Source organism: Rhinoderma darwinii, chromosome 8 (genome assembly GCF_050947455.1).
Source record: "Rhinoderma darwinii isolate aRhiDar2 chromosome 8, aRhiDar2.hap1, whole genome shotgun sequence".
Lineage (NCBI taxonomy): Eukaryota > Metazoa > Chordata > Amphibia > Anura > Rhinodermatidae > Rhinoderma > Rhinoderma darwinii.
In genome coordinates, this window is record NC_134694.1 from 83,119,204 (window position 1) to 83,144,138 (window position 24,935).

At 39.5% G+C, this 24,935-nt stretch overlaps 1 protein-coding gene across 4 annotated transcripts in view; it reads left to right on the plus strand.

Moving 5' to 3' along the window:
• The window catches only part of LOC142659569 (UDP-N-acetylglucosamine transferase subunit ALG13-like), a 61,107-nt gene that overhangs the window by 12,739 nt on the left and 23,433 nt on the right, over window positions 1–24,935 (plus strand). The window contains exons 2-20 of one of the 4 annotated variants that reach the window (XM_075835834.1): window positions 217–300; window positions 849–899; window positions 2,010–2,056; window positions 3,644–3,716; window positions 3,877–3,958; window positions 5,045–5,222; window positions 9,746–9,821; window positions 9,959–10,067; window positions 10,565–10,629; window positions 10,746–10,846; window positions 11,472–11,599; window positions 12,203–12,255; window positions 12,347–12,429; window positions 13,312–13,425; window positions 14,087–14,168; window positions 15,416–15,542; window positions 17,276–17,308; window positions 18,290–18,345; window positions 22,817–22,885. In XM_075835834.1, coding sequence (XP_075691949.1) covers window positions 217–300; window positions 849–899; window positions 2,010–2,056; window positions 3,644–3,716; window positions 3,877–3,958; window positions 5,045–5,222; window positions 9,746–9,821; window positions 9,959–10,067; window positions 10,565–10,629; window positions 10,746–10,846; window positions 11,472–11,599; window positions 12,203–12,255; window positions 12,347–12,429; window positions 13,312–13,425; window positions 14,087–14,168; window positions 15,416–15,542; window positions 17,276–17,308; window positions 18,290–18,345; window positions 22,817–22,885 — 1,611 coding nt within the window. Of the gene's footprint in view, window positions 1–216; window positions 301–848; window positions 900–2,009; window positions 2,057–3,643; window positions 3,717–3,876; window positions 3,959–5,044; window positions 5,223–9,745; window positions 9,822–9,958; window positions 10,068–10,564; window positions 10,630–10,745; window positions 10,847–11,471; window positions 11,600–12,202; window positions 12,256–12,346; window positions 12,430–13,311; window positions 13,426–14,014; window positions 14,169–15,415; window positions 15,543–17,275; window positions 17,309–18,289; window positions 18,346–22,816; window positions 22,886–24,935 lie in introns of all 4 variants that reach the window. The other 3 variants (XM_075835833.1, XM_075835830.1, XM_075835831.1) reach the window with 3 other exon arrangements.

The following is a 24,935-nucleotide window of genomic DNA, read 5'->3' on the forward strand; positions in this document are numbered from 1 at the left end:
GTGACATGACGAAGAGTCGTATCGTCATCGAAGAAGGCTGTTCAACAAGACTTCCCGTCTCCCGGCAGTGCTAAGAAAATCTCAGAATCCACGCGACGGGTGACTGGAATGTATATTAGCGAGTGTACTCACATACTGCTGTTAGTACGCTGCTAATACTTTTTGGTCCCCACATAACCCCTTTAATTTTCTTTTTGTTATTTGTGTATTTTTCAGCTTTTCTACTGCCAAATTCACCACAATGACATACGGAAAATATGCGTGTCCTACATGAGGAAGAATGAAAAGCTCTTTGATTCTGTAAGTTCTATTTTAAACATCTGCAATTAACTTATCCTAAGATTTTGCTTTGTAAATTATACTGTATGAATATTATAACTGCTTACAAGAAAGATCCTACCACTTTTATCCTTGTTACTGTTTTTATGCATTTTTATTCAAATTCCCATATTTTCAGATATTTGTGGAAAGTTTCCCGATGTTTGCCGCCTGTCTTGCTAGTGGTGTACAATTGGATGCCTATTTCTATCATTTCTGCTTGTCACCTATCTTTACCTTATGCAGTTTGGGAAAGACCTTGAGTGCCACATGTACTAATGAACATATGTGGTGCTCCCTCTCCTCTGACTATTCATGTCTCGTGTTATCTACATTTAGTTGAATCACGCAACATATATGATGTATTGATAGTAACACTCCGTTGCCTAAACTGCAACAGGAAGTACATGGACAATTTTCAGTGCTAATTGAATTAATCCTGAAGATCCCATTAAAAAAGTTTAAAACGTTAATTTTATTTTTGTAAAATCCCCTAACAGTGTATTCAAATGTTTTGGCCTTTTGTTTAGTACGTAGAAGGTCCTTTTGAGAAATATTTGGAACGATTAGAAGATCCTAAGGTAAGCTATCGACACGCGTTTTTTTTTGTCTTGTGTGTTTTGTAGAAGTGGTAAGATGTTGTTCTGTGAGTAAATGAGTCTTTGTTTCTATTCATACAATGTGGGTTTGTGCCATTTTTCTTGCATTGACCTTGGTGCTTTTTTAAATTACATCCTGCTCTGGGTATTTTCTTGCCTTTTGCTCCCATAGACCAAAAGCTTGATAGAGCAAAGATGGCAGACACCGTTCTTGCAAATTCTAACACGCAAAAAGCTTTTTTTTTTGCTTTGTCATCTTATGTCACAATATGTAAGCAGATTTCAAATTTGGCTCTTGAAAATGAAAGCTTCGCTGTGATTGGTTGCTGTGGGCAACTGAGCCAGCTTTGCTTTGATTTTCAGTCACTGGCCATTTACCACTGGCTATTTATCACTTTAACTACAGGCCTTTACTTTTGCACCATCCTTTTTGAATCACCCTGTTTAATAATAAATCCATCTAATATTGTAATTTTTTTTTATTTTTAAGTTTTACTACTTTTACAAAATAAAAACAGTTTCTGTTGCCACTAGGAGGCTTGAGACTATGAAATAAAAGTGACTCCTCTTACTGGCTATATCCTGCCCAGATGCTGAGCTATTCATTCTTTGCTTAGTGTCGTAGGAGGCAGACACCGATAGCAGCAGTCGGAAATGTCTTTATTCTATTTTTTTATTTATTTTATTATTTTTATGAAGAACTAGCAGCTGATTCTGTACCAAGAATTTTGTTTTATTATTTTTATCGTGAACGAGGTTCACAGGGTCTCCCGGTGTTTCCCTTTTGGCGGGTGCAGTGTCATATGCTAATGCACTGTTGTCCAACCTGCCTTTGAAGACAAGCGGGACAAGAGCGCCAGCTCCTCTGTCACCCACCAGCCTAAGGAGCACCTCTTCTACCATTGTCCCCTTAGTAAGGGTGGTAACACTGAGGGGGTGCTCCTGCTGGTCCGTACATCTGGGGGATGGAGAGGACAAAAGTTCTGGGAAACCACCCACATATGCGACTAATATTAACTGTGATGGAAACGTATGCCTGTCTGAGATGTCAGAAGTTTGTTGAACGTTACCCTTTATTTCTGTGTTTTATAGGAGAGCGCAGGTCAACTGGAGATAACTGCTGTTTCATTAATTTTCAAGTGAGTAACAATACTTTTGTATTACCTACCTGTATAATACATTGGTTTAATAGTATGTACATTGTTACGTGTACCTTCAAAGCTAAATCTGGGAGAATGCTAGAATAGATATGTAAAAATTCCCTTTCCTTAAGTGCATATATATTTTTAAATGTAAATTGTCAAATTATAATACCACGTCAGTTTTTTTCCAACTGTGAACTTACAGCAAGTAAAATTCATGTGGATTAATACACAATTTTTAAGAATAGAAAATAAATAAATAAGGCTCTGTTCACATCTGCGGTGGGGTCCCATTCTGACGTTTCGTCAGAGCTTTCCGTCAGAACGGGACCCTGAACAGACACAAACTGATACGAACGGAAACCAGAGGTTTCCGTTTCCATCACTATTGCTTTCAATGGTGACGGATCCGGTGCCCATGGTTTCCGTTTATCTCTGTTCTGCACCGGATCCGTAGTTTTTTCCGGAAGCAATCGCGTAGTTGACTGTGCTATTGCTTCCGGCAAAATAACGGGTCCGATGCACAACAGAGACAAACGGAAACCATGAGCACCGGATCCGTCACCATTGAAATCAAAAGTGATGGAAACGGAAACCTCTGGTTTCCGTTCGTGTCAGTTTGTCTGTTCAGGGTCCCGCTCTGACGGAACGTGTGAACGAAGCCTTAACTACAATATCCTATTTGCAACAGTATATAGCACTTAACTACTGTTAGGAAGTATGTTGAGCTTTTATTAGAGTCCCATGTTCCAGTTTAATCTCTCTACTATTTTGAGGGTCTCTCTAATTGGTTTATTCTATGGGATTCTGGGGGTCAGATGGTTCATTTCAATACTTCAGGTTTTTCTTCTTGAAGCACATCTTTGGTTGACTTGCTGCTAAACGTTTTGTTTTCTTTTTAAATATAAACTACTTTTGGATATTGTTTTGCAAGAAATGACTGGCAGTACTGAAGTAAAGATTATGGAAATTATTGTTTAATTCAGAGAGGTCCATTCCTACTAAATGCCATGCCAAGTTTTTGATGTATAGGACTCCTAAAAAGAGCCTCAACTTGCCCCTCAAAAAAGACTCTAAACTTACATTATTGTAATATTTTTCTTATTTGAAGTCAGGACTCAGAATTTTTTTTTTACACTTGGCAAGCCCTTCAAGGGTGTTGTGTTTGTCGCCCTCTGGGTCAACAGTACAAGCAGCTAGTTTAATAATGAAGGGCAGACTTTTTATAACCACTGTATGACACGTTGTAGATTTTTGCATAGTGTTACTACTCTAAGGCCTCCTGCACACAGGACGGAATTTCTGTGCGGATATTAGCAGCGTTTATGTAAGATAAATATACACACTGCAGATTGAACATCACCATTGCAGGTCCATTTCTGCACGTATTTTCTGTGGATTTTTTCCCACAGCATGTGGATAAAATTTGTTCGAATCTCATCCACTTTGCTACTACTGTAATACGCTGCGTAATTTACACATGGAAATTTCACAATTTCCGTCCCGTGTGCAGGAGGCCTTATGGTGTGCTGGAGAATCCGATTTCTGCATGTCCAAATAAACACTTTTATCCCCCATTTGCAGCCAAAACTTCATTCTTTACAAAAGTCCTGGGAAACCACCCACATACGCGACAGATATTGACTGTGATGGAAAGGTATGCCTGGCAGACTTTTTTTTTTATATACAAATGAATGTTTATCAATGTGATCATGAGGATATGCCTTGTTGCATTTTCATACAGTTTCTGAACACAAAGATGAGAGGCTCATTTTTCCCTAAAAACTGTTTTTCCCTTATTGGTCTTTACCTTGCAGATAATGTTGTGTTGTTCCACCAATGGGCACTATGATTCTGTATTTACTAAAACTTTCCAAACTACTGCTGCGATTTGTCAAGGTATGTCTTTATAGCATAACTCAAGATCAGAACGCTTTTTCTTTGTGGTAATAAGTTTTAATATAGTACACAAGGGTCAATTTACCTAAAAAAAGAAACCTCTGTTTTTCTGTCCTTTGTGACACAACCGTATACGCATGTGTGTTCACCAGAGCCAAATGTGCATGTTACTGGGTGAATCACGATAAATAACTCTTGGCTGAACGGTCCATTAAATAGTTATGCTCAACCTCAAGGACTCGAGGTGGGGTGGGGGGGGGGGGGGTTTGTGTACTCGAATACCCTTGTCTTTTGGCACGAAGATTTTGTCCAACCCCTGCTTGTTGCTTTCGGTTAATGTAGGCTATGCTTATTTCTTTGTTTTTATATGCTAATCACTTTTATAACTCAATGTACTTTACTACTGTTCTGATTAAAGGGGTTTTCTTAGTTTTTTTTAAAAAACAAAAAGAAAACTGTGAGGCAATCACAAATAGCATGTCTGGCTTCTGTAACCCCCAAGTGATCAGCTGTTATTTCCAGGGTAGCACTACATTCCGACTATTTAGTATTACGCGTCTGACAGATGCCTAGGTCCACCAAAGCAGCTTTGTTCTGACTCGTAGAGGGGTGCGGGGTAGGGGGAATATGGACAGTGGCGGTAGTTCCAGCAGAAACCAGATTAGAATAAGAATAACTACACCATTTTAGGGTTACACTTTCCAGAGTACACAGAAAAGAAAATTATTGATCACGCCCGCCACTTAGAACCCTACAGGTGGCTCTGGGTGGAGCGATTTTGCATCTTGCCACATATACCAGAATTTTACAATAATTCTGCTTTTTCAGGTTCTTCCTCTTGTAAATTGTGTGCCCTGAATTAGGCTGGGGCTATATGGAGACTTTCCAATTTTAGCTATTGTTGTATGCAACTCAAAGTATTCCTCTAGACTGCAGCTGTAGATCAATAGTTTAAATTGGAAAGTCTCCATTCAGCGTCAGCCCTAACCATGTAGAATACAGCACATGTTTTCTATAGTCCTGTTAAAGTAGCAAACCAGCTAAGGCGTTTCATTAACTAGATGTTCTATTGGTTCTCTCCTGCAGCTGTTCTCTATGAGTGTCTATACAGAGATGTGTTTGGAGTAGATGAGCGAGAATTGATCGCTGCTGTTGAGCTGTTTCGAAGTGGTACAAAGAAGAACCGTAACAGTGCATCCACTGGCAGCGAAGATGCAAATTATGACTGCACTGCAGAACATAACAAGGCATCCACTGACAGCAGGTATCTGTTCTTTAGCCATTAGTGGCCGGGGGGAATGGCAGATGCAATTCCGCCCTTGTTTTTTGCTTTTCAACCGTTCACCATGCAATGTAAATAACAAATTTATGCAAAAGGAGGGAAAAAAAGCAGAAAAATACCTGGGAAACAAAGGGCACTCGACTCTTGGATTATAAAAGTATCACAGTTATTCATACACTTATATAAAAAATGAAGTTTATCAAAAAACTGCATTAAAGGGAACCTGTCACCAGCATTTCAAGTATTAAACCAGCAATACCTGGTGCTAGTGGGTGAAAAATAATTTCTGTATAACCTATAATTCTCTTCTTAGTCGACTCTGCAGCTTTAGTATTCAGTTTTTTAGTGTTCCCACACCGTATGCTAATGAGCAGAAAAGAGTCATATCTTTTTTTTCAAGAGTCAAATCTTCATTTGAAAAGAGTTGTATCTTCGTTCCTCAAGTCTTTCAGAGTTTACCCCGCCTCCTTACTTTTGATGGACAGTTTCTCGCCTTCCACCCAGCACACATGAAAATCCTGCGCTTGTGCATTGATGTCCTCTTCTGGTGTGTGCGTACAACGGGACACCGGATTATTACGATAAAAGGCACGGAATGTTTGCAGACCGTTATTTACAGTCGGAGGAGGAGTTTAGGAGCAGGGATAACGGGAATGAACTTTTGATAGCAGCAGCCGGTGAGGGATAAGTAAAGTTCAATAGGTGAAATGCTGGTGACCGGTTCCCTTTAATGGTGATCCTGCATCCCAATAGACATCACATATATGGCCGGGTGGAAACAAGATAGCCAAAAAGGGAAATGTATAAATGTACTAGAAACAAACAACAAATGTTGTCATTTACAGATGGACACAGTCAGTTCACACTGAGTTTTTTGCAGGCAGAAAAATCTTCCTCAAAATTACGTCTGGAATTCTGAGGCAGATTTTGACCTGCCTGCACGCATTTTGCCCCGTTTTTTGGCCGTGGGCATTGAGCGCTGTGAAAAACTTTCTCTGCCTCCCATTGTTGTCAATGGGAGGTCAGAGACGGAAACGCCCGAAGAAAGGGCATGTCACTACTTTTTCCCGCAAGTGTTTTTTCCACTTGCGGGAAAAAAAACTCCCCCGTCTCCCATTGAAATCAATGGTAGGCGATTTAGTCCATTTTTATGCCGTGGTTTCCGCTGAGGTTTACGTGGCAAAAAACTGAACAGGACCTAAGGGAAACTAGTGTACCTAATTAGAAGAATCTATATGCATATAAAACTGAGTAGCCGATAATTCTGGCATGTCAAATGAACATGGTTACCGTGTTACACTCTGAGGAAGTCACGTGGTAGCGAAACGTGTCTGCGCACGTAGCCTCACGTTCTGATGTCACACACCCGGGATCTTGCATATTCAGCTGAGTGACTGCATGCTGCCCTTGCATGCCGTTCTAGCTGGTGTTGATCCTCTTTGCATTGCTAGCTATTTGAACAGCGGAGACCATACATTATGTTCCTGGCCTTGTACGTGTGCCAAATAAGTCTCCATTGCAGGGACCTATCCTGCTTGCTGCAGGTTGAGATCCATTCTGGACATCATTTTGTTGTATGGACAGTGATAGACTATGCCAAGCTCCCTACCTGGATCTACCATTTTCACTCCCCTCGGCTGAGGTGTTCCATTGACGGATGAGTATATGACTCTTTTCTACTATATATATATATATATATCTATATATATATCTATATATATATAGATATAACTAGTGTACCTAATAAATTAGAAGAACCTATATGCACATGCGGCTATAATGGGTAGCAGATAATTCTGCTTCAAAATAAAGATAACTGCATAATAGAACAGACAGATAACCAGACCTGTAAATGCAAGTGCAAAACTGAAAATGGCATATAAACAAGGCAAATTACCATATCCGACACGATGGTTAAATAACAAATGGTAAATAGCAAGAACCATAGTATACTCCAGGGTGGACCATATGCTCCAGGACAAACCATGTGTAGAAATGTTAGATAAATACAATAAGTCAAACATTTCCGTTGACATATATATACACACACACATATATATATTATATATATTATATATTATATTATATATATGTGTGTGTGTATATATATGTCAACGGAAATGTTTGACTTATTGTATTTATCTAACATTTCTACACATGGTTTGTCCTGGAGCATATGGTCCACCCTGGAGTATACTATGGTTCTTGCTATTTACCATTTGTTATTTAACCATCGTGTCGGATATGGTAATTTGCCTTGTTTTGCTGACAAATTTTTTGGGCTCTGATTTATATGCCATTTTCAGTTTTGCACTTGCATTTACAGGTCTGGTTATCTGTCTGTTCTATTATGCAGTTATCTTTATTTTGAAGCAGAATTATCTGCTACCCATTATAGCCGCATGTGCATATAGGTTCTTCTAATTTATTAGGTACACTAGTTTCCCTTACTATGTGTCCATCTGTACGTTACTACATTTGTTTTGTTTCTTGTACATTTATACTTTGTTACAACTTAGACCTGTATACATTTCCCTTTTTGGCTATATTGTTTCCACCCGGCCTGGTATGTAATGTCTCTATTGGGATGCAGGATCACCATTGATGCTGGTTTTTGATAATCTTAATTTTATTTATATATGTGTGTGAATAAATTTGATACTTTTTTTTTTATAATCCAAGAGGCCCTTTGTTTCCCAGGGGTGTTTGTCCACGTTTTTTCTCTCCTTTTGCATAGTTTTACTCTGGTGGTACCGTACTAATTGTACTGTACCCTGGTTGGTCTGATGAGATCTTTAGTCTCTCCTTTTAAATAACAAATTACTTTTAGGCTAGATTCACACGACCATGTTACGTCCGTAATGGACGGAACGTATTTCAGCCGCAAGTCCCGGACCGAACACAGTGCAGGGAGCCGAGCTCCTAGCATCATAGTTATGTACGACGCTAGGAGTCCCTGCCTCTCCGTGGAACTACTGTCCCATACTGAAAACATGATTACAGTACGGGACAGTTGTCCTGCAGCGAGGCAGGGACTCCTAGCGCCGTACATAACTATGATGCTAGGATCCCGGCTCCCTGCAGTGTGTTCGGTCCGGGACTTCCAGCCGAAATACGTTCCGTCCATTACGGACGTAACATGGTCGTGTGAACCCAGCCTCATTCTGTGAGTAGGTACAACTACAAAGATACCAAATTTGTATAGATTTTTTATTTTTTTTTGGACTAGTTTTGCGCAATTAGTGCACTTTAATTTGTTTATGCATCGCCGCATTGCAAGAGCCGTAACGTTTTTTGTTTTTTTTTTACATTTTTATTTTTTGACAATGTAGCCATATGAGGGCTTGTCTTTTGTGAGACAAGATGTAGTTTTTAATGATACCATTGTGGAGCATATGGTACTTATTGGTTAACTAAAAAAAAAATATTTTAGGAGATCAAAAGAAAAAAAGCAATTTTGCACTGGATAGCGTCCAACAAAAATTCAAAAAGCAACGGCAAAATTCCTTTTTTTTTTTCTCCCATTCCCCCCCCAAAAAAGTACCAATAAAAACGACACCTTGTCCTGCAAAAAAACAAGCCCACATATAGCTACATCGACGGGAAAATAAAAGTTACTGCTCTTGTAATCTGTCGATGCAAAAAGAAGTAATTTTTTTTTATAACCGTTTTTATTTTGCAAACTTAGGAAAATATATAAAACCTTTACATATTTGGTATCCTCGTAATCGCGCAACACATGGAATAAAGTTAACATGTTGTTAATGCCGCATATTGAACGGCATAGGTTTATAACGCGAAAATCAATGCTGGAATAGCGGTTTATTTTAATTTTTCCTAAAATAAAGTTAATATATTATATGCACCCAAATATGGTGCAATTGAAAAATACAACTTGTCCCGCAAAAAACAAGCCCTTATACGGCTTTTTTTACGTAATAAAAAAAAAGTTCTGACTTTAAATGCGACAGTGGAAAAAAACAAAAAATAATCCTCTGTCGTTAACGCGCAAAAAGGCCTCGTCATTAAGGGCTTAATAACATGTTAACTTTGTGTTTTTGAGTTTAAATAAACTTTAACTATATGTAATTATTCTTTTAGTACCACTAGGGGACCTCCCAAAGCGAACTTCTGACTAATTTGGTATACAGTATCAAAGCATTACGGGCCACTGATAGGTGACAGAGGGAACCGCCCACCAGCTGAAAACTTGCTGGGCTCGCTATTTACCGTGACATCTAAGGGATTAAACAGCTGGAATCAGAGGTTCACCAAATCACGGTCATTTGAGCTGGAGCACGTTCCGTGCATATTCTGATATGCTGCGAAAAGGCGTGTTCGTCAGAATAAGACCCCTTAGTGACCGCTGAAAAAGACTTATTGGTGGTGACTAAGGGGTTAATAAGGACTGTTTAAACAATGAAAACACTGCAAATATTTACATATTGTAAGGAGCTTTGCTCTAATAAGAAGCTGCTAGAATTATAAGCTACATTTCTTTTTAGGCAAGAAGAATGGGAGAAAAAAGATGTTGACAATCCCATGGATGAGAGAATAAAACAGAGCACAGAGGAAGTAAAGGTCTGGTGTGTGTAGAAATGATGATGATATTCTCATTCTTTTATGCTATAATGTGCATATGTTATGATATAGAATTAAAACCTTCAAATAAACTGCCTATGGAAAAGGCTTTTCAAATTCTCAATCTGTTTCTTTAGACAACCGATAACCCAAACAAGATGCCTTTTCCATACAAGGTCTTAAAGGCACTTGATCCAGAGATCTACAGGAATGTAGAATTTGATGTCTGGCTTGACAGCCGAAAAGGTAAGCCTACTAAAACCTGTAAGTGTTGCATAGTAGCAACTGAGTATACAAAGTTTTTAACCAGCATTTTGCAGAGCAACGCTCCTGTCCACCTATTGTGCAGTGAATAACGCAGCCCTTTTTACTTAAATTCCGGGTATCGTCCAAAGGCACCCTACCCTAGTCCCTACGTTCTTGTGGCAGAGGTCGGGCCTCCATCGTTCATAATGTTATGGCGTATCATAGTGATATGCTTTTATCATTATTTGTGCTGAATACCCCTTTGAATTAGTCAAATATAATTTCACGTGTTTGTAACACCATTTTCCCAGGTGTGTTATAGCAAGTCCAAAAAAGTTTGTAAAGTGGAATTTTTTTGTTTTAACCAATGAGCAATGCATTGATCGTATAAATTTGTATTGACAACTTGGTCAATATACTATTAGCTTTTTGATCCCCACTTCTGTATGTTACTACGGAAGTCAATTTTATTAGTTGGTTTATTTTGTGTATTGTAGAGCTTCAGAAAACAGAATATATGGTGTTTGCTGGAAGGCATTACTGTTTGGGTGATAAATGTCAGGTGAGTGATCATCTTGTACCTGGAAGTGTCATTTTCTCTTTTAGATATTTTTTTTTGCGCCCAAAATGGTAAAAGCCTTTAGTCCAATGACTTAAAAATTACTTCTACATTCAAAGGTGCGATTAGAGCCTGGAGGGCGATACTACAATGCTCATATACAAGAAGTTGTGCAAGACACGAATTCTGTTACAGTATTTATTGAAGAACTGGCAGAAAAGTAAGTTTACGATAGCAGATGGGGAAAGAGAATGAGTTTTTGGGAATACATTCAATTTGACTACTTGAGGATTTGTATAATTTTGTATTGTTGCTCTACTGTAGACTTTGAAATTTGGATAAAAATATTTAGTTGGTCCCAATTAGTACAAATTACCCAAGATATATAATTACCTGTTTTTTTTCTCTTTTTTAAATTTCTGTTCCTTTTTTACAGTTTGCAGTGTAAGAGAAAACCCTTTCAACAAGCTGCTGTTGATGGATCTGTTATGCTTGTTACTTTATTTGCTCCCATGTTTCACTAAGCGCGTATTTACACGCAGCATTTTCCCTATGTTCCTACTTTTTAAATTCATTAAAAACTTACAAATGCACTGTTCAGCACTAGGTATGCATATGTAAATGTCTATTTGAAGCTCCAGGTTGTAGGAAAATAAGAAATATGTAATTGAAAAAAAAAAGGCATAATAAGATTGTACGGCAGCAGTTAGCTTGCTTATGGACGACCTCTAGAAATCCTTGCACGTTTAATTGTTAATTGCAAAGCCAGCTTTTGGTGGTAGGCTATATACTTGAAATGTGGTACGGTACAAATACAAGCTAAACCAAAGTATATTGTTTTACAGGCACATTGTCCCACTTGTTAATTTAAAGCCAGTCACCCAAGTGATACCTGTTCCGGCTTGGAATTCATCCAGTAACCGCAAGGGAACAAACTACCACAAGATTGCAACGGGTTACCAAAGTGACATTGGTGTGTAAATCAAAACTTGTGGCTCCCATAACAAACACGTTAATTAGATATGAGAACATATTAGACCATTTTAAGAATGTGTACGTGTTCTGCTCAGATTATAGGAATATTCACATCGCTCGAATTGTTAGCCATCTGAATTGTCAGATATACACATTTAAGCCTAGTTCACGCTGAGATTTTTGCAGGCAGATTTTTTGCCGCTGTTTTCACATCGTTTTTCGCCTGCGGCCATTGAGTACTGTCGGTAAAAAAGGCAGCAAAAAATGCTCAAACGCACGCCGTAGGTTTTTTTCTGCCTCCCATTGATTTCAATAGTTCGTCGGAGGCGTAGCTGCGGCAAAAAAGCCGCCCGGGAAGGAAAAAAAAACCGCCTCTGCCTCCCATTGAAATCAAAGGGGGCGTTTTCAGATGTTTTTTGCCGCTGATTCCAACGCAGTTTCCACGTCAATATCCGCGCCAAAAAACTGTGTGAACTGGACCTTAGTAGACCAGACTGTTTTACAAAAATATATTGTGTGCTTGTACTGAGCTTTTATCTTAATTACTGACTATTTAATTTGAATTACAAGACGTCTATATGTTTTTGTTCTTGCTTTTTAGAGCTTGACCTCAAATCTAGGAAGAGGCTGTTCAAGAAAGTATGTGGAAAGGAGGTTTGTACGATTTATAACAATGGGGTGGTTCTTTTACCGCCCCAATATGATAACATGCCTAGGGTGAGTTTGTTTCTTTATTTATTTGCAGAATGCAGCCAGTCTAACGTCGTATGAACATTTCAGACCTCCCCAATCTCCACATCGTCAAAGCCGTAGCTTTGGAATCCCAAAGTACGTACTGCAAATTAACTCTATTTATAAAAGTAATATTTTATAGTATGTATGATGTAGTTGATAATTTAGCAGATATATAGATATTTAATATACCATATGGACCTGGAAGATTGTGTGTGTATGTATATTATATCTATAGCTTTATCAGATAAATGTGAAAAATAATGTGGTTTAAGCCCTAGACACCCACAATATGTATATTTAAGTTCTTGCTGCCGATGCCCCGTGCAGCTGGAATGTAAATATACATGGTCCTACTTAATGTCAGATCACGCTGTATAGCGCACTGCCATTAAATATATCCAGCTTACAATGTGTCAGCCTGATCCTCCTAAACTGATCGCTCCCTCCCTGTCACATATACTGCTGAACACCATACTTGGTGCTGTGTTTTGCAGCAGGGGACGCATGGAAACCTGTGATGTCGCAATAAGGTCACGGGCATCTTTCACATGGAGGAGAGGGGCATGTTCAGAGGACACAATCTGGGTCCCCTCAGTATTTCTCTGTATGCAGAGAACTCCTAATTGTGTTGTGATTTGGTATTGCACTAAAACCCTGTTTGTTCCCCAAAAAATAAAGTATTTGCCCTTCCCAAAAAATAAAGTATTTGCCCTTCGAATGTATCATTCCAAAAGGTGAAATGGACTGCTGTGGACATTCAGGCCTCTGAAGGCCTTGGTCTTAAAACGGTTAAGCAGGATCAAATTCTCATTCCTTTTGGCCGTTAACAGTACCTTCATTTTTCTTCACAATATTGTATTGGGAATATATCACTGCAGTATTTCTTCAATACCCTATTAGTTTTTTGTTCTAGAAATATTAATCTTTTAAATAACGAAAAAAAAAATCTATATATCATTTTTATTCTGAACAAAGGTCTTCGCCTCGCTATATTAACAGACACACTATTATGAGTCCAGAGATCCCATTTTATCACAATCCTGGGAAGAGGTGCTACCAAAGTTTTGACAACTATTCCTACAGAACTAGGTAAGCATATCTACGCAAATTGTTAACAAAAGGCCGAATGACGCGTTGCAGTCAAAATGCATATTTTGCCTAGATTTTGTGAAAATTGCACCAAATAATGCAAATTATTAGATTGTGAATCGTGAAACTGCATCCAAAACGGTGTGTGATCCTGGCCTCAGGTAGGTTGGAACTCTGTGATGAGTGTTGCAAATGAGGGCAGACTATTTATAGTCGTTGCAGAATTAAGCACTCGGCTATCCATTTCTGTGAATCTGCATGGGCTGCTTTTTTTTCAGCTCTATTTTTTCCACAGTAACGGCAATTACAATTGGCCAGGGCAGCAATACCGTGGCAGAAATTTAGTATTCCATGACTGTTATTTACATTTTCTATAGGACCCATTAATTTACTCAAGTTTTTTTACATGGAAATTGCATATGCTTGATGTGTTTTTGGCTGTCTATACTTTCGGCCGTGTAGTATAAAACTGTATATTTAAGTAAAAGGAACACACTCTTAAATGCCTTTGATGAAATATCCCTTTTTATATCCGATGTACATGCAGAATACATCTACTTTGTAATCTGTTATCCATGTTACTTGCCAGGTCTTACACACGGAGTAGAAGGCAAATGCCTTGTGTAAATAAAGAGTGTCAGTTTGGGTTTGTGTCCGACAGAGATGAGGAGCAACGAGGCCTAGAAGAAACAATAACTTATTATGAAATTGAGGAAGGAGATGAAGCGCCTTTTCCTCTATCTGTAAGTATCTTCAGTTTCTGAGGATGAATTTTCATTGTTTATGCTTATGCTGCAGTAAGAATCAAAGAATGTTGGAAGGATATCCGGCACCAATGTGCTCAGTCCAACCTAAAACAAAGGTTGGTCGTTTCCTCACCAGCAACTTGCATGCCACCAATGTTGCCAGGGTGCACTGTCAATGGGAGAAAGTGCAGCCTAGCTTAAAGAGACTCTGTCACCACATTATAAGTGCCCTATCTCCTACATAAGGAGATCGGCGCTGTAATGTAGGTGACAGTAATGCTTTTTATTTTAAAAAGGATCTTTTTTCACAACGTTGGGAGCGATTTTGGTTTATGCTAATGAGCTTTCTTAATGCCCAAGTGGGCGTACTTTTACTTTCGACCAAGTGGGCGTTGTACAGAGGAGTGCATGACTCTGACCAATCGGCATCATGCACTCCTCTCCATTCATTTACACTGCACTAGCGATATAGTTATATCGCTATGTGCAGCCTCATACACAAACCCTAACATTACTACAGTGTCCTGATAATGAATACACATGAAATCCAGCCTGGACGTCATGTGTACTCAGAATCCTGACACTTCTGACACTCTTTTTGTGAGATTCCGGCAAGTGAAACCAAATCTCATTTAGCTCCGTGATCTCGCGAGATTTGGTTTCACTTGCCGGAATCTCACAAAAAGAGTCAGAAGTGTCAGGATTCTGAGTACACATGACGTCCAGGCTGGATGGTCATGTGTATTCATTATCAGGACACTGTAGTAATGTTAGGGTTTGTGTATGAGGCTGCACATAGTGATATATCTATATCGCTAGTGCAGTGTAAATGAATGGAGAGGAGTGCATGATGCTGATTGGTCAGCGTCATACACTCCTCTGTACAACGCCCACTTGGTCGAAAGTAAAAGTACGCCCACTTGGGCATTAAGAATGCTCATTAGCATAAACCAAAATCGCTCCTAACGTTGTGAAAAAAGATCGTTTTTTTAAATAAAAAGCATTACTGTCACCTACATTACAGCGCCAATCTCCTTATGTAGGAGACAGGGCACTTATAATGTGGTGACAGAGTCTCTTTAATTCGGACTTCTGCAATCTTCAACCTCCGACACATACAATAAAGAATAAAATGTGATACATAACGTGTTGAGAACCTTTGTATTGAATTACAGATCTATAATCACTTGATCTAATCTTAACCTATAAAGGGGTGTCCTGATAAGCGTCTGTTTTTCTCTCAGAATCCAGGAAGCCCAATGGTTCCTACACCAGCTTTTTGGGTTGCAAGAAGCAGTCCGGGTCCTATTGGCCCTGTAAAACAAAATTTGAATTCATCAGAGGAAGATATTGATGAGCCAAGTGATAATGGTAATACTTATATGCTATCCTCTTTTTTTTTTTTTTTATTTATTTTTTTTTTTTGTTCTTGATTGGTTTAACTCCTACCTGACCGCCAACTGTCTTTTGACGTCAGACGATGCAGGTCCCGAGCCTACGACGACATCTTTTGGCGTCGCTGTAGGAGAGGCTGATGAGCGCTCGTGTGAGCGCTCATCTGCTAAGCAGGAGCTGTAACTTACAGCTCCTGATCTTAGAGCAGCCTCCTGAACACAGCTGGGGTCGGAAAACATTCGGACCCCAGCTGTTTAACCCTTTGATTACCGCAGTCCGTGACCGCGGCATTATCAAAGGGAATTCCCTGCTTTGATTGCATCACTGGGATTCCGGTGATGCGATCACACTGGGGAATCCCTCTGCAGTCAGCCCTGGGGACCTACAAAGGACCCCAGGGCTGTCTGTTACGTTTGCCTGCTGTTTGGGCACACTATGTGCTGCCCGATCAATAGCCTGTGTCATAGTGACACAGTGTAATGTATTCGCATACAGGAGTATGCTAATACATTACAAGTAAAAAAAAAAAAAAAGCTACAAATAAAGTTATCCCTTGATGGGATTTAAAAAAAAAAAAAAAAGTAACTAAATAAATAAAAAAAAGTCCCAAAAAGAGTCTTTATTTTGCATAAAATAAATTTTATTGCCCCTACACTAAATAAAAACAAAAAACCTACACATATTAGGTATCTACACGACCGTAATAACCTGAAGAATTAATCTAATGGGTTATTTTAGCATGAAACGTGAACGGGATAAAAAAATAAACAAGAAAAACTATGCCGAGAATCGCTTTTTCCTATATTCACGGCGTAAAAATTTTAGTTTTTTTTTACCCCCAAACTGTGGGGAAAAAAAATACTAGTTCTCTCGCATAAAACAAGACCTCATACAGCCACGTCAATGAAAAAATAAAAGTTATGGCTGCTGAAAGGCAGAGAGGCAAAAACAGAAAAATTTAGCTGGTCATTAAGGTCTTTTCAGGCCTTAAGTGGTTAACTGAAGTGGTAAAAAAAAAAGCGTGTGTAAATATGCCGATGTGGATACATGTGCCTAGTTTTGCTTCTCTCTGCTCCACTGGATATGTGGAGGGATCCCTGCTTGTCAGAAGTGATGCTGAGCAAGTGACAAGAGTGGGACGTCGTTACTGCAATTGTGCTTGCTCAGCATCTCTGACCAGCAGAAAAGACGCTGCAGCTACAGAAGCAACCGGCTCACCACACCGGGGATCCCGCCGCATACTCAGTGGAGCAGAGAGAGAAGCAAGACTGAGCATGTGTGTCCATCTCGGCACATTTACGGAGGTGAACACAGGTTATTGAATAGAAATAGCAGGCGGCGCTATACTAACATTATTCCTAAAAATATTCGTCATGGGACAACGCCTTTAACTTTAAATATGCATTGCAGTGTTTTTAGGGTCTGTTATGTAATGTTAAATAGCTACAGATATTGTAGAAGCCGGACATTCTGAGCTGTTACGCAGCTTCTTATGAGCGAAGGGATCGGGTGGGGTGATGAGATCTCGAATTGTTTTAATTTCCTAAATTTGAAAATGTACTAATTCTTTTTTTACATAAAAAAACAAAACAAAAAACAGCTGCAGACAAAACAAATGCATTGTTCAGAATAGTTCACTTTTTAACAAATTTGAAAAACAAAACAGATTTTGTGATATCAATAAATAAGTTACAATTTATTTTCTGCAGGAGAGTATCATGGAGACTTCATTTATACTTCAGGTTAGTACATTGTTCTATTGAAATGAAAAGAAAAAAAAATCATAAAATAGACAATCTATCTACGGAACTGTCGTGCCAAAGTGAATCCGCTTTTTTACACTAAATGTAGAACATGCACAACAACAAAAAAAACATCTCCGCAATTCCCAACTTAATAATCTTTACTCCTTTTGATCCTGTTCGGTCCCAGGATTGAAATATAATTGGGATAAATTATTCACCCCTTTAATAGAGCCCAGCACTGTACTCGGCTGTTTCAGTCGGCTCTATAGACACTGAGTTAACCATGTGGGCATGTTAAAACTAGGGAATGGGGGGCTTGGGATCATTAGACCGGAGGGTTTCTAGTGTTCCGTGCACCCAAGCGATCAGATCACCTTCCCTGTGGATAGGTGATGTCCAAGTGACATTCCTTTGAGGGGTTAAACAGGATGCAACAAGACGTAAAAATGAGTTGGACTGTTTTATTCCTGTTTTGTTTTTTTTAAAGAAAAAAATGTGGTCAATTTGTTTAGGTTGCTTCACATGTCATGTTTTTTTTTTGTTGGCAGTTTTTTTTTCTTAAATTAAAAAAATGCTTCTTTGAGTTGCGACCTGTGAACGGAATTTTAGGCCCTGTTCAGTTTTCTGCAGCAGAGAAATCTTTGACCTGCCTGCACTCTTTGCCGCGTTTTTCACAGCGCTTTTAACTGTTTTTCGGCCGTAGCCATTGAGCGCCGCAGGAAAAAAACGCAGCGAAAACCGCTTTCTTGCTTCCCATTGGTGTCGAGGGGAGGTCAGAGTCTGAAACGCCCCTCCCGCAAGCGGTTTTTCCAATGGGAGGTGTTTTTTGGCGCGGTTTTCGCCTCAAACTCTGTGTGAACAGGTCCTTAGGGTTCTGTAGAATCAGACTACATATTGTGATACACCATCGTATGTAAACCAGTTTTATCTGAATTATTTAATACTATTCAATTTCTTTTTTTTTTTTTATTTCCACAGATGGTGCATTTGAGAATGCTTCTTTGTATAGTGCAACAGAAGCCACTCAGAATCTGGTAATTATATTTTTCACTTTTTATAATTTTGTGTTCATGTGCATCATATCATTATATATCCGATGCATCACATTTAAAGCAAATGTTATTTGTCTAGCACGTCACAGTGGATGGCCTTTGTCACATGTAGTATTTTGGTCAGGTTTTTCATTAGTTTTTGTAAGCCAAAACCAGAAGTGGAACATAAACTGGGAAAGTATAATGACAAGACACACCTCTTCTGTATTTTGGATCAAAGTCGTGGATTTGGCTTTTAACCCCTTCCCGCAAATAAGCGTTACTGTACGTCCTTTTTAGCGGGTCGTTCCCGCAAAATGGCATACAGTAACGCTCTGAGGAAGAAGCTGTGCGCGCTTTATCTTCAGCGGGTGTCGGCTGTAATATACAGCGGACACCCTTCTGCAACGGCGGTGATCAGTTATCTCCGATCACTGCCGTTTAACCCATCAAATGCTGCTGTCAATAGCGACAGCGGCATTTAAGTGATTGACACAGAGGGAGGGGGCTCCCTCTGTACCCCGTTGGCCCCCCGCGAAAAATCGCAGTGTGCTGATGGTTGCAATGGCAGCCAGGAAGCCTAGCAACGGCTTCCTGGTTGTCAGGTGCGGGAGCCTATTAGGTCCTGACCAAGGCAGGACGTAATAGGCTCAACGGTCAGTTGTAAAATGACAGCTACAATACACTGCACTACATCAGTACATACAGAAGTAGTGTAGTGTATTGTACTGGGGATCAGAAGATCAGATCTTCAAGTCCCCTAGTATGTGTAAAATAAAAGTTTTATGTAATAAAAACAATAATCGCCCTGTTTCCCTGATCAGGCCCTTTATAATTAGAAAATAATGGGTATCGCCGCATTCATATCGGCCTGACCTATAAAAATATAATATTTATCCCGCACGGTAAACACCGTAAAAAAATACAATAAAAAACACTCGCAGAATTTCCTTTTTTGGTCACGTTGTTTCCAAAAAAATTGAATAAAAAGTGATCAAAAAGTCAGTCGACAAAAAAAATAAAGTTATGGCTCTCAGGATATGGTGACACTAAAACATTATTATTTTATTTAGAAAAAAGTGTTTTTATTGTGTAAAAGTAGCAAAACATATAAAACCGATATAAATTTGGTATTGCCATAATCATATCAAACTGCAGAATAAAGTATACATGTTTATGCTGCACAGAGAATGCATTTAAAAATGTATTAAAAAAAAGTGAGAGAATTTCTTTTTTTGGTCTCCTCACCTCCTAAAAAATTGAATGAAACGGATAAAATTATCACATGTATCCCAAAATGATACTAATAAAAATTACAGCTAGTCCCATGAAAATCAAGCACTCGCTCAGCTCGTCAACGGAAAAATAAAAAGTTATGACTTTTGGGACGCAATAATGCAAAACGACGGCCCAGACTAATTGAGAAATGTGCAGCAGTAGTTCACATAAAACCCCACCTCATAATTTGCTGCCCCCATTGGTAGACCCTGTAAATGCAGCGGAAACTGACATTTTGGGGTCTGTGCTACATATGGGGCTAGTGAAGTCAAAGATTAGACAATGCTGGAGTGCGGATATTTTGTACAACACCACAGACACCCTATAGAAGTTCGACTCCTGCACCCAAAAATCCGGCCTGTGCATAAAGGATTGGTTCAAAGCGTATGTCACTATCCATGGATAATGAATTTTATTATTCATTCACCCCATTATTACATCATCCTATTATGACCTGATCACTCCGCCCAGCTTACATATACCGTGATGTACTGCACCCAGCTTACATATACCCTGATGTACTCCACACAAATTACATATACCGTGCGATGTACTGCACCCAGCTTACATATACCCTGATGTACTCTGCCCAGCTTACATATACCCTGATGTACTCTGCCCAGCTTACATATACCCTGATGCACTCCACCCAGCTTACATATACCCTGATGCACTCCACCCAGCTTACATATACCCTGATGCACTCCACCCAGCTTACATATACCCTGATGCACTCCACCCAGCTTACATATACCCTGATGCACTCCACCCAGCTTACATATACCCTGATGCACTCCACCCAACTTACATATACCCTGATGTACTCCGCCCAGCTTACATATACCCTGATGTACTACGCACAGCTTACATATACCCTGATGTACTACGCACAGCTTACATATACCCTGATGTACTACGCACAGCTTACATATACCCCCACATTATAAACTGAAACACCAGTAAAACACTAAACAAAACTACTACCAAGCAAAATCTGCGCTCCAAAAGCCAAATGGCGCTCCTTCTGGGCCTGGCAGTGTGCCCAAATAGCAGCTTATGATCACGTATGGGGTATTACTGTACTCTGGAGAACCCACTTAACAATTTATGGGGTGTGTCTCTCCAGTGGTACACGCTGGGCACAACACATTGGGCACTGAGATAGCATATCTGTAGAAAATGGCAATTTTCAATCTGCAACATCCACTGTGCACTAATTTCTGCAAAACCTTTGCGGTCAAAATGCTCACTACACTTCTAGATGAATTCCTTGAGGGGTGTTGTTTCCTAAATGGGGTCCCTTCTTGGTGGTTTTCACTGTACTGGTACCTCAGCGCAATGCAACATTGTGCTTTTTCCCTTTTAGACCCTTGCCGTGTGTTCAAATAGCAGTTTACAACCACATATGGGGTATTTCCCTACTCAGAAGAAATTGTGTAACACATTTTGGAGTGTCTTTTCTCCTGTATTCCTTGTGGAAATGAAAATTTATGAGCTAAATCTACAGGTTATTGGAAAAAATCCAAATGGTGCTCCGTCCCTTCTGAGCACTGCTGTGGGTCCAAACAGCAGTTTATTACCACATATGGGCTATTGCCGTAATCAGGAGAAATTGATTTACAAATGTTGGATTGCTTTTTCTCCTTTATTCCTTATAAAAATGAGAAAATCCTATGTTTTTTCAGAAAAAAAAGTAAATTTTCATCTTCACAGACGAATTCCAATAAATTCAGCAACAAACCTGTGGGGTCAAAATGCTTCCAAAATGGGGTTTCTTTTGAGGGGTTTCCACTGTTTAGGTCCCTCCAGGGCATTGCAAACGCGACACAGGACCAAAAAACATTCCAGTATAATCAGTGCTCCAAAATCCAAATGGCGCTCCTTTCAACTGCCGTGGGTCCAAACAGCAGTTTATTACCACATATGGGGTATTTCTGTAATCGGGAGAAATTGCTTTACAAATGTTTTGCTTTTTCTCCTTTATTCCTTGCAAAAATTCAAAGTTTTTCCAGAAAAAAAAGTAGATTTTCACTTTCACAGACTAATTAGAATAAATTTAGCAAAAAACCTGTGGATTAAAAATGCTCACTATACCCCTAGATAAATTCCCTGAGGGGTGTAGTTTCAAAAATCAGGTCACTTTTGGGGGTTTCCACTGTTTTGGCACAACAAATCCTCTTCAAACCTGACATTGTGCCTAAAATATATTGTAATAAAAAGGAGGCCCCAAAATCCTCTAGGTGCTTCTGAGGCCTGTGTTTCAGTCCAGTAGCACACTAGGGCCTAATGGGTTGAAAGACTTTCTGAATGCTGTTTTGAAATTTTGAGGGGTGCAGTTTTAAAAATAGGGTGATTTATGGGGGTTTCTAATATATGGGGCCCTCAACCACTTCAGAAATGAACTCGTCCCTGAAAATCTAGCCTTTAGAAATTTTCTTAAAAATGTGAGAAATTGCTGCTAAAGTTCTAAGCCTTGTAACGTCCTAGAAAAATAAAAGGATATTCAACAAACTATGTAAACCTAAAGTAGACATATGGGATATGTTAATTAGTAATACCACACAAAATAGTTACTATCTGTTTTACAAGCAGATACATTTAAAATTCGAAAAATCATAATTTCTTCAAATTGTCTCAAAATTTTGGTGTTTTTCACAAATAAGCAATGAATTTATTGACCAAATTTTTTCACTAACATGGAGTACAATATGTCACGAGAAAACAATCTCATAATCTATTTGGATAGGTAAAAGCATTCCGGAGTTATTACCACATAAAGTGACATGTCAGATTTGAAAAAATGGGTCTGGTCCTGAAGGCCAAAATGAGCTTGATCCTGAAGGGGTTAAACATTAATGCAAAATACTGCCATGTGAAAGTGGCCTAACGGACAGAAAAGAATGTTATATGTCTGCGGTCAAATGTATTGGCGACTGTCAATCGTTCTTTATTATCCATTTGTTTTCATAGTGGCCATTAGGTTATCAGATGTAGGAAACTCATTTGTTTCTTTTATTGGAAAACCATACAGCATGTCCCTGAATACCAGTAATTTCTTCTTGTATGCCTTTACATGTATTTTCGGTTTCATGTTTCCTACTTGCCTTCTATGCAAATTCGGTCTACTTGACATCGCTCTTGTGCTCAACTTGTGTAGTTTTTCCTCTCCACTAACATCAGTTCATGAATCTATCAGTCTCTGCAGAATGAGGTCTCCCGTTCTGTGCCTTCTCAAGATGACGGTCCCTATAAGTTTTCAGAACAGGTGATCTTCGTTTTCCTACATAAGATATAAATGACTATCCTGGTACTACATGCTTTTAAGAATGTTGATGCTAGAAGGAAACTGTTCTCTAAAGCTCGTTTATAAAATGGGTCTAAGTGAGAACTTGTTTGCATGTACTCTGCCAAATGGGCATAAACTTGTTAATTCTATAACCTTAATGTGTATAACCAGAACCAATTGAAAGTGTTTGGTTACGCCTAAAGACGCCAAAGAGTTGGCTAAACATGTTGGGGGACGGACGGACAGGACACGTGTTTTTAAATTGCTTCAGCAACTGTCTTCGTAAACGGTGGTAGCGGTGCCGATAACCATTGGTACTGCATTAATTGAAAAAAAAGTCCTCGTGTAAGCAGTGGAGCGTAATTACTTATTTACTTAAGTATGATTCCTCATATATGTGGGCATAGTTTTTTCAATATAAACCAGACCACTGGCCTGCTTTTCATAAGTGTCATATAGTACTGTGTGAGTGTTCTGCAAGTATTCTGATACATTGTGGTAGTTTACAAAAATGCAACAAGTCACTTATTGATACTTGTAAAGGCTATAATCAGGGCTGGTTTTAAACAAAGTGTGGCCCTGGGCAAAGTTAAAAGTGGGGCCCCAAGTGCTGAATAATTGTATCAATAATGAAGTCATTTCAGAAGGTGGTGTGTAGAGAACTGCATCGCTGATTTCTAGCACATTCGGGATTGTTGAAAGACCCAAAGGATATGTCGCCACCCCCCCCCCCTCGCAGAAAAAAAAATGATCTATATACATATAGTTATTAAATCATACTACTATACTGGACTCAAATTTACCTGCATACGGTTACTGGACCCAACTCACTCTTTAGAAAAGACCAATATTACCAATAACACTATATAAGGTCCAAATAATACTGCCACACCATAACAACATATTGACTGAAAAATACCACCATATAGTGACTGAATAAAAACCACTATACAAATACCAATATAACCACCATGTAGTGATAGATGGCAGTTATACACAGGAGCTCTGCAGTCTATATATTACCATCTTCTATTGGTAGATTAATTTATACACAGGAGCTCTGCAGATGATATGTGATCACAGCACTTTTTTTTTTTTTCCCAGTGACTCACAGGTGAAGTTTTCTCTCATTAGAGTCCTTCACTTTCCCTTTTTTTTTTCCTCCTACTAGCTCAGACCACTGTGATGACTTATTCCATCCATGACTCGTCTCTGCAGAATTTAATGCACAGACATGTTGGTTTCCCTCTTTTCCAGCACCCTCCCCACCTATACCCCGTCCTCTAAATAAACTCATAATCCACAGTGCCCCAGATGGTAATAATGATCCCTTCGTGCTCGACACAATAAAAATGTCCCATTAGGAATCGTACTCCCTGTAGATGCGCACACACACACACACACACACACACACACACACACACACACACACACACACACACACACACCTGTAGATGGCCACGCACACCCACACACACACCTGTAGATGGCCACGCACACCCACACACGCACCTACACCTGTAGATGGCCACACACACACATGCACGTAGATGGCCACACACACACACACACACACACACACACACCTGTAGATGGCCACACACACACACCCCTACACCTGTAGATGGCGACACACACACCTACACCTGTAGATGGCGACACACACACCTACACCTGTAGATGGCGACACACACACACACACCCCTACACCTGTAGATGGCGACACACACACACACACCCCTACACCTGTAGATGGCGACACACACACACCTACACCTGTAGATGGCGACACACACACACCTACACCTGTAGATGGCGACACACACACACACACACCTACACCTGTAGATGGTGACACACACACACACCTACACCTGTAGATGGTGACACACACACACACCTACACCTGTAGATGGTGACACACACACACACACACACACCCCTGTAGATGGTGACACACACACACACACACACACACACCTACACCTGTAGATGGGCTTCACACACACACTCACCTGTAGATTGTGAC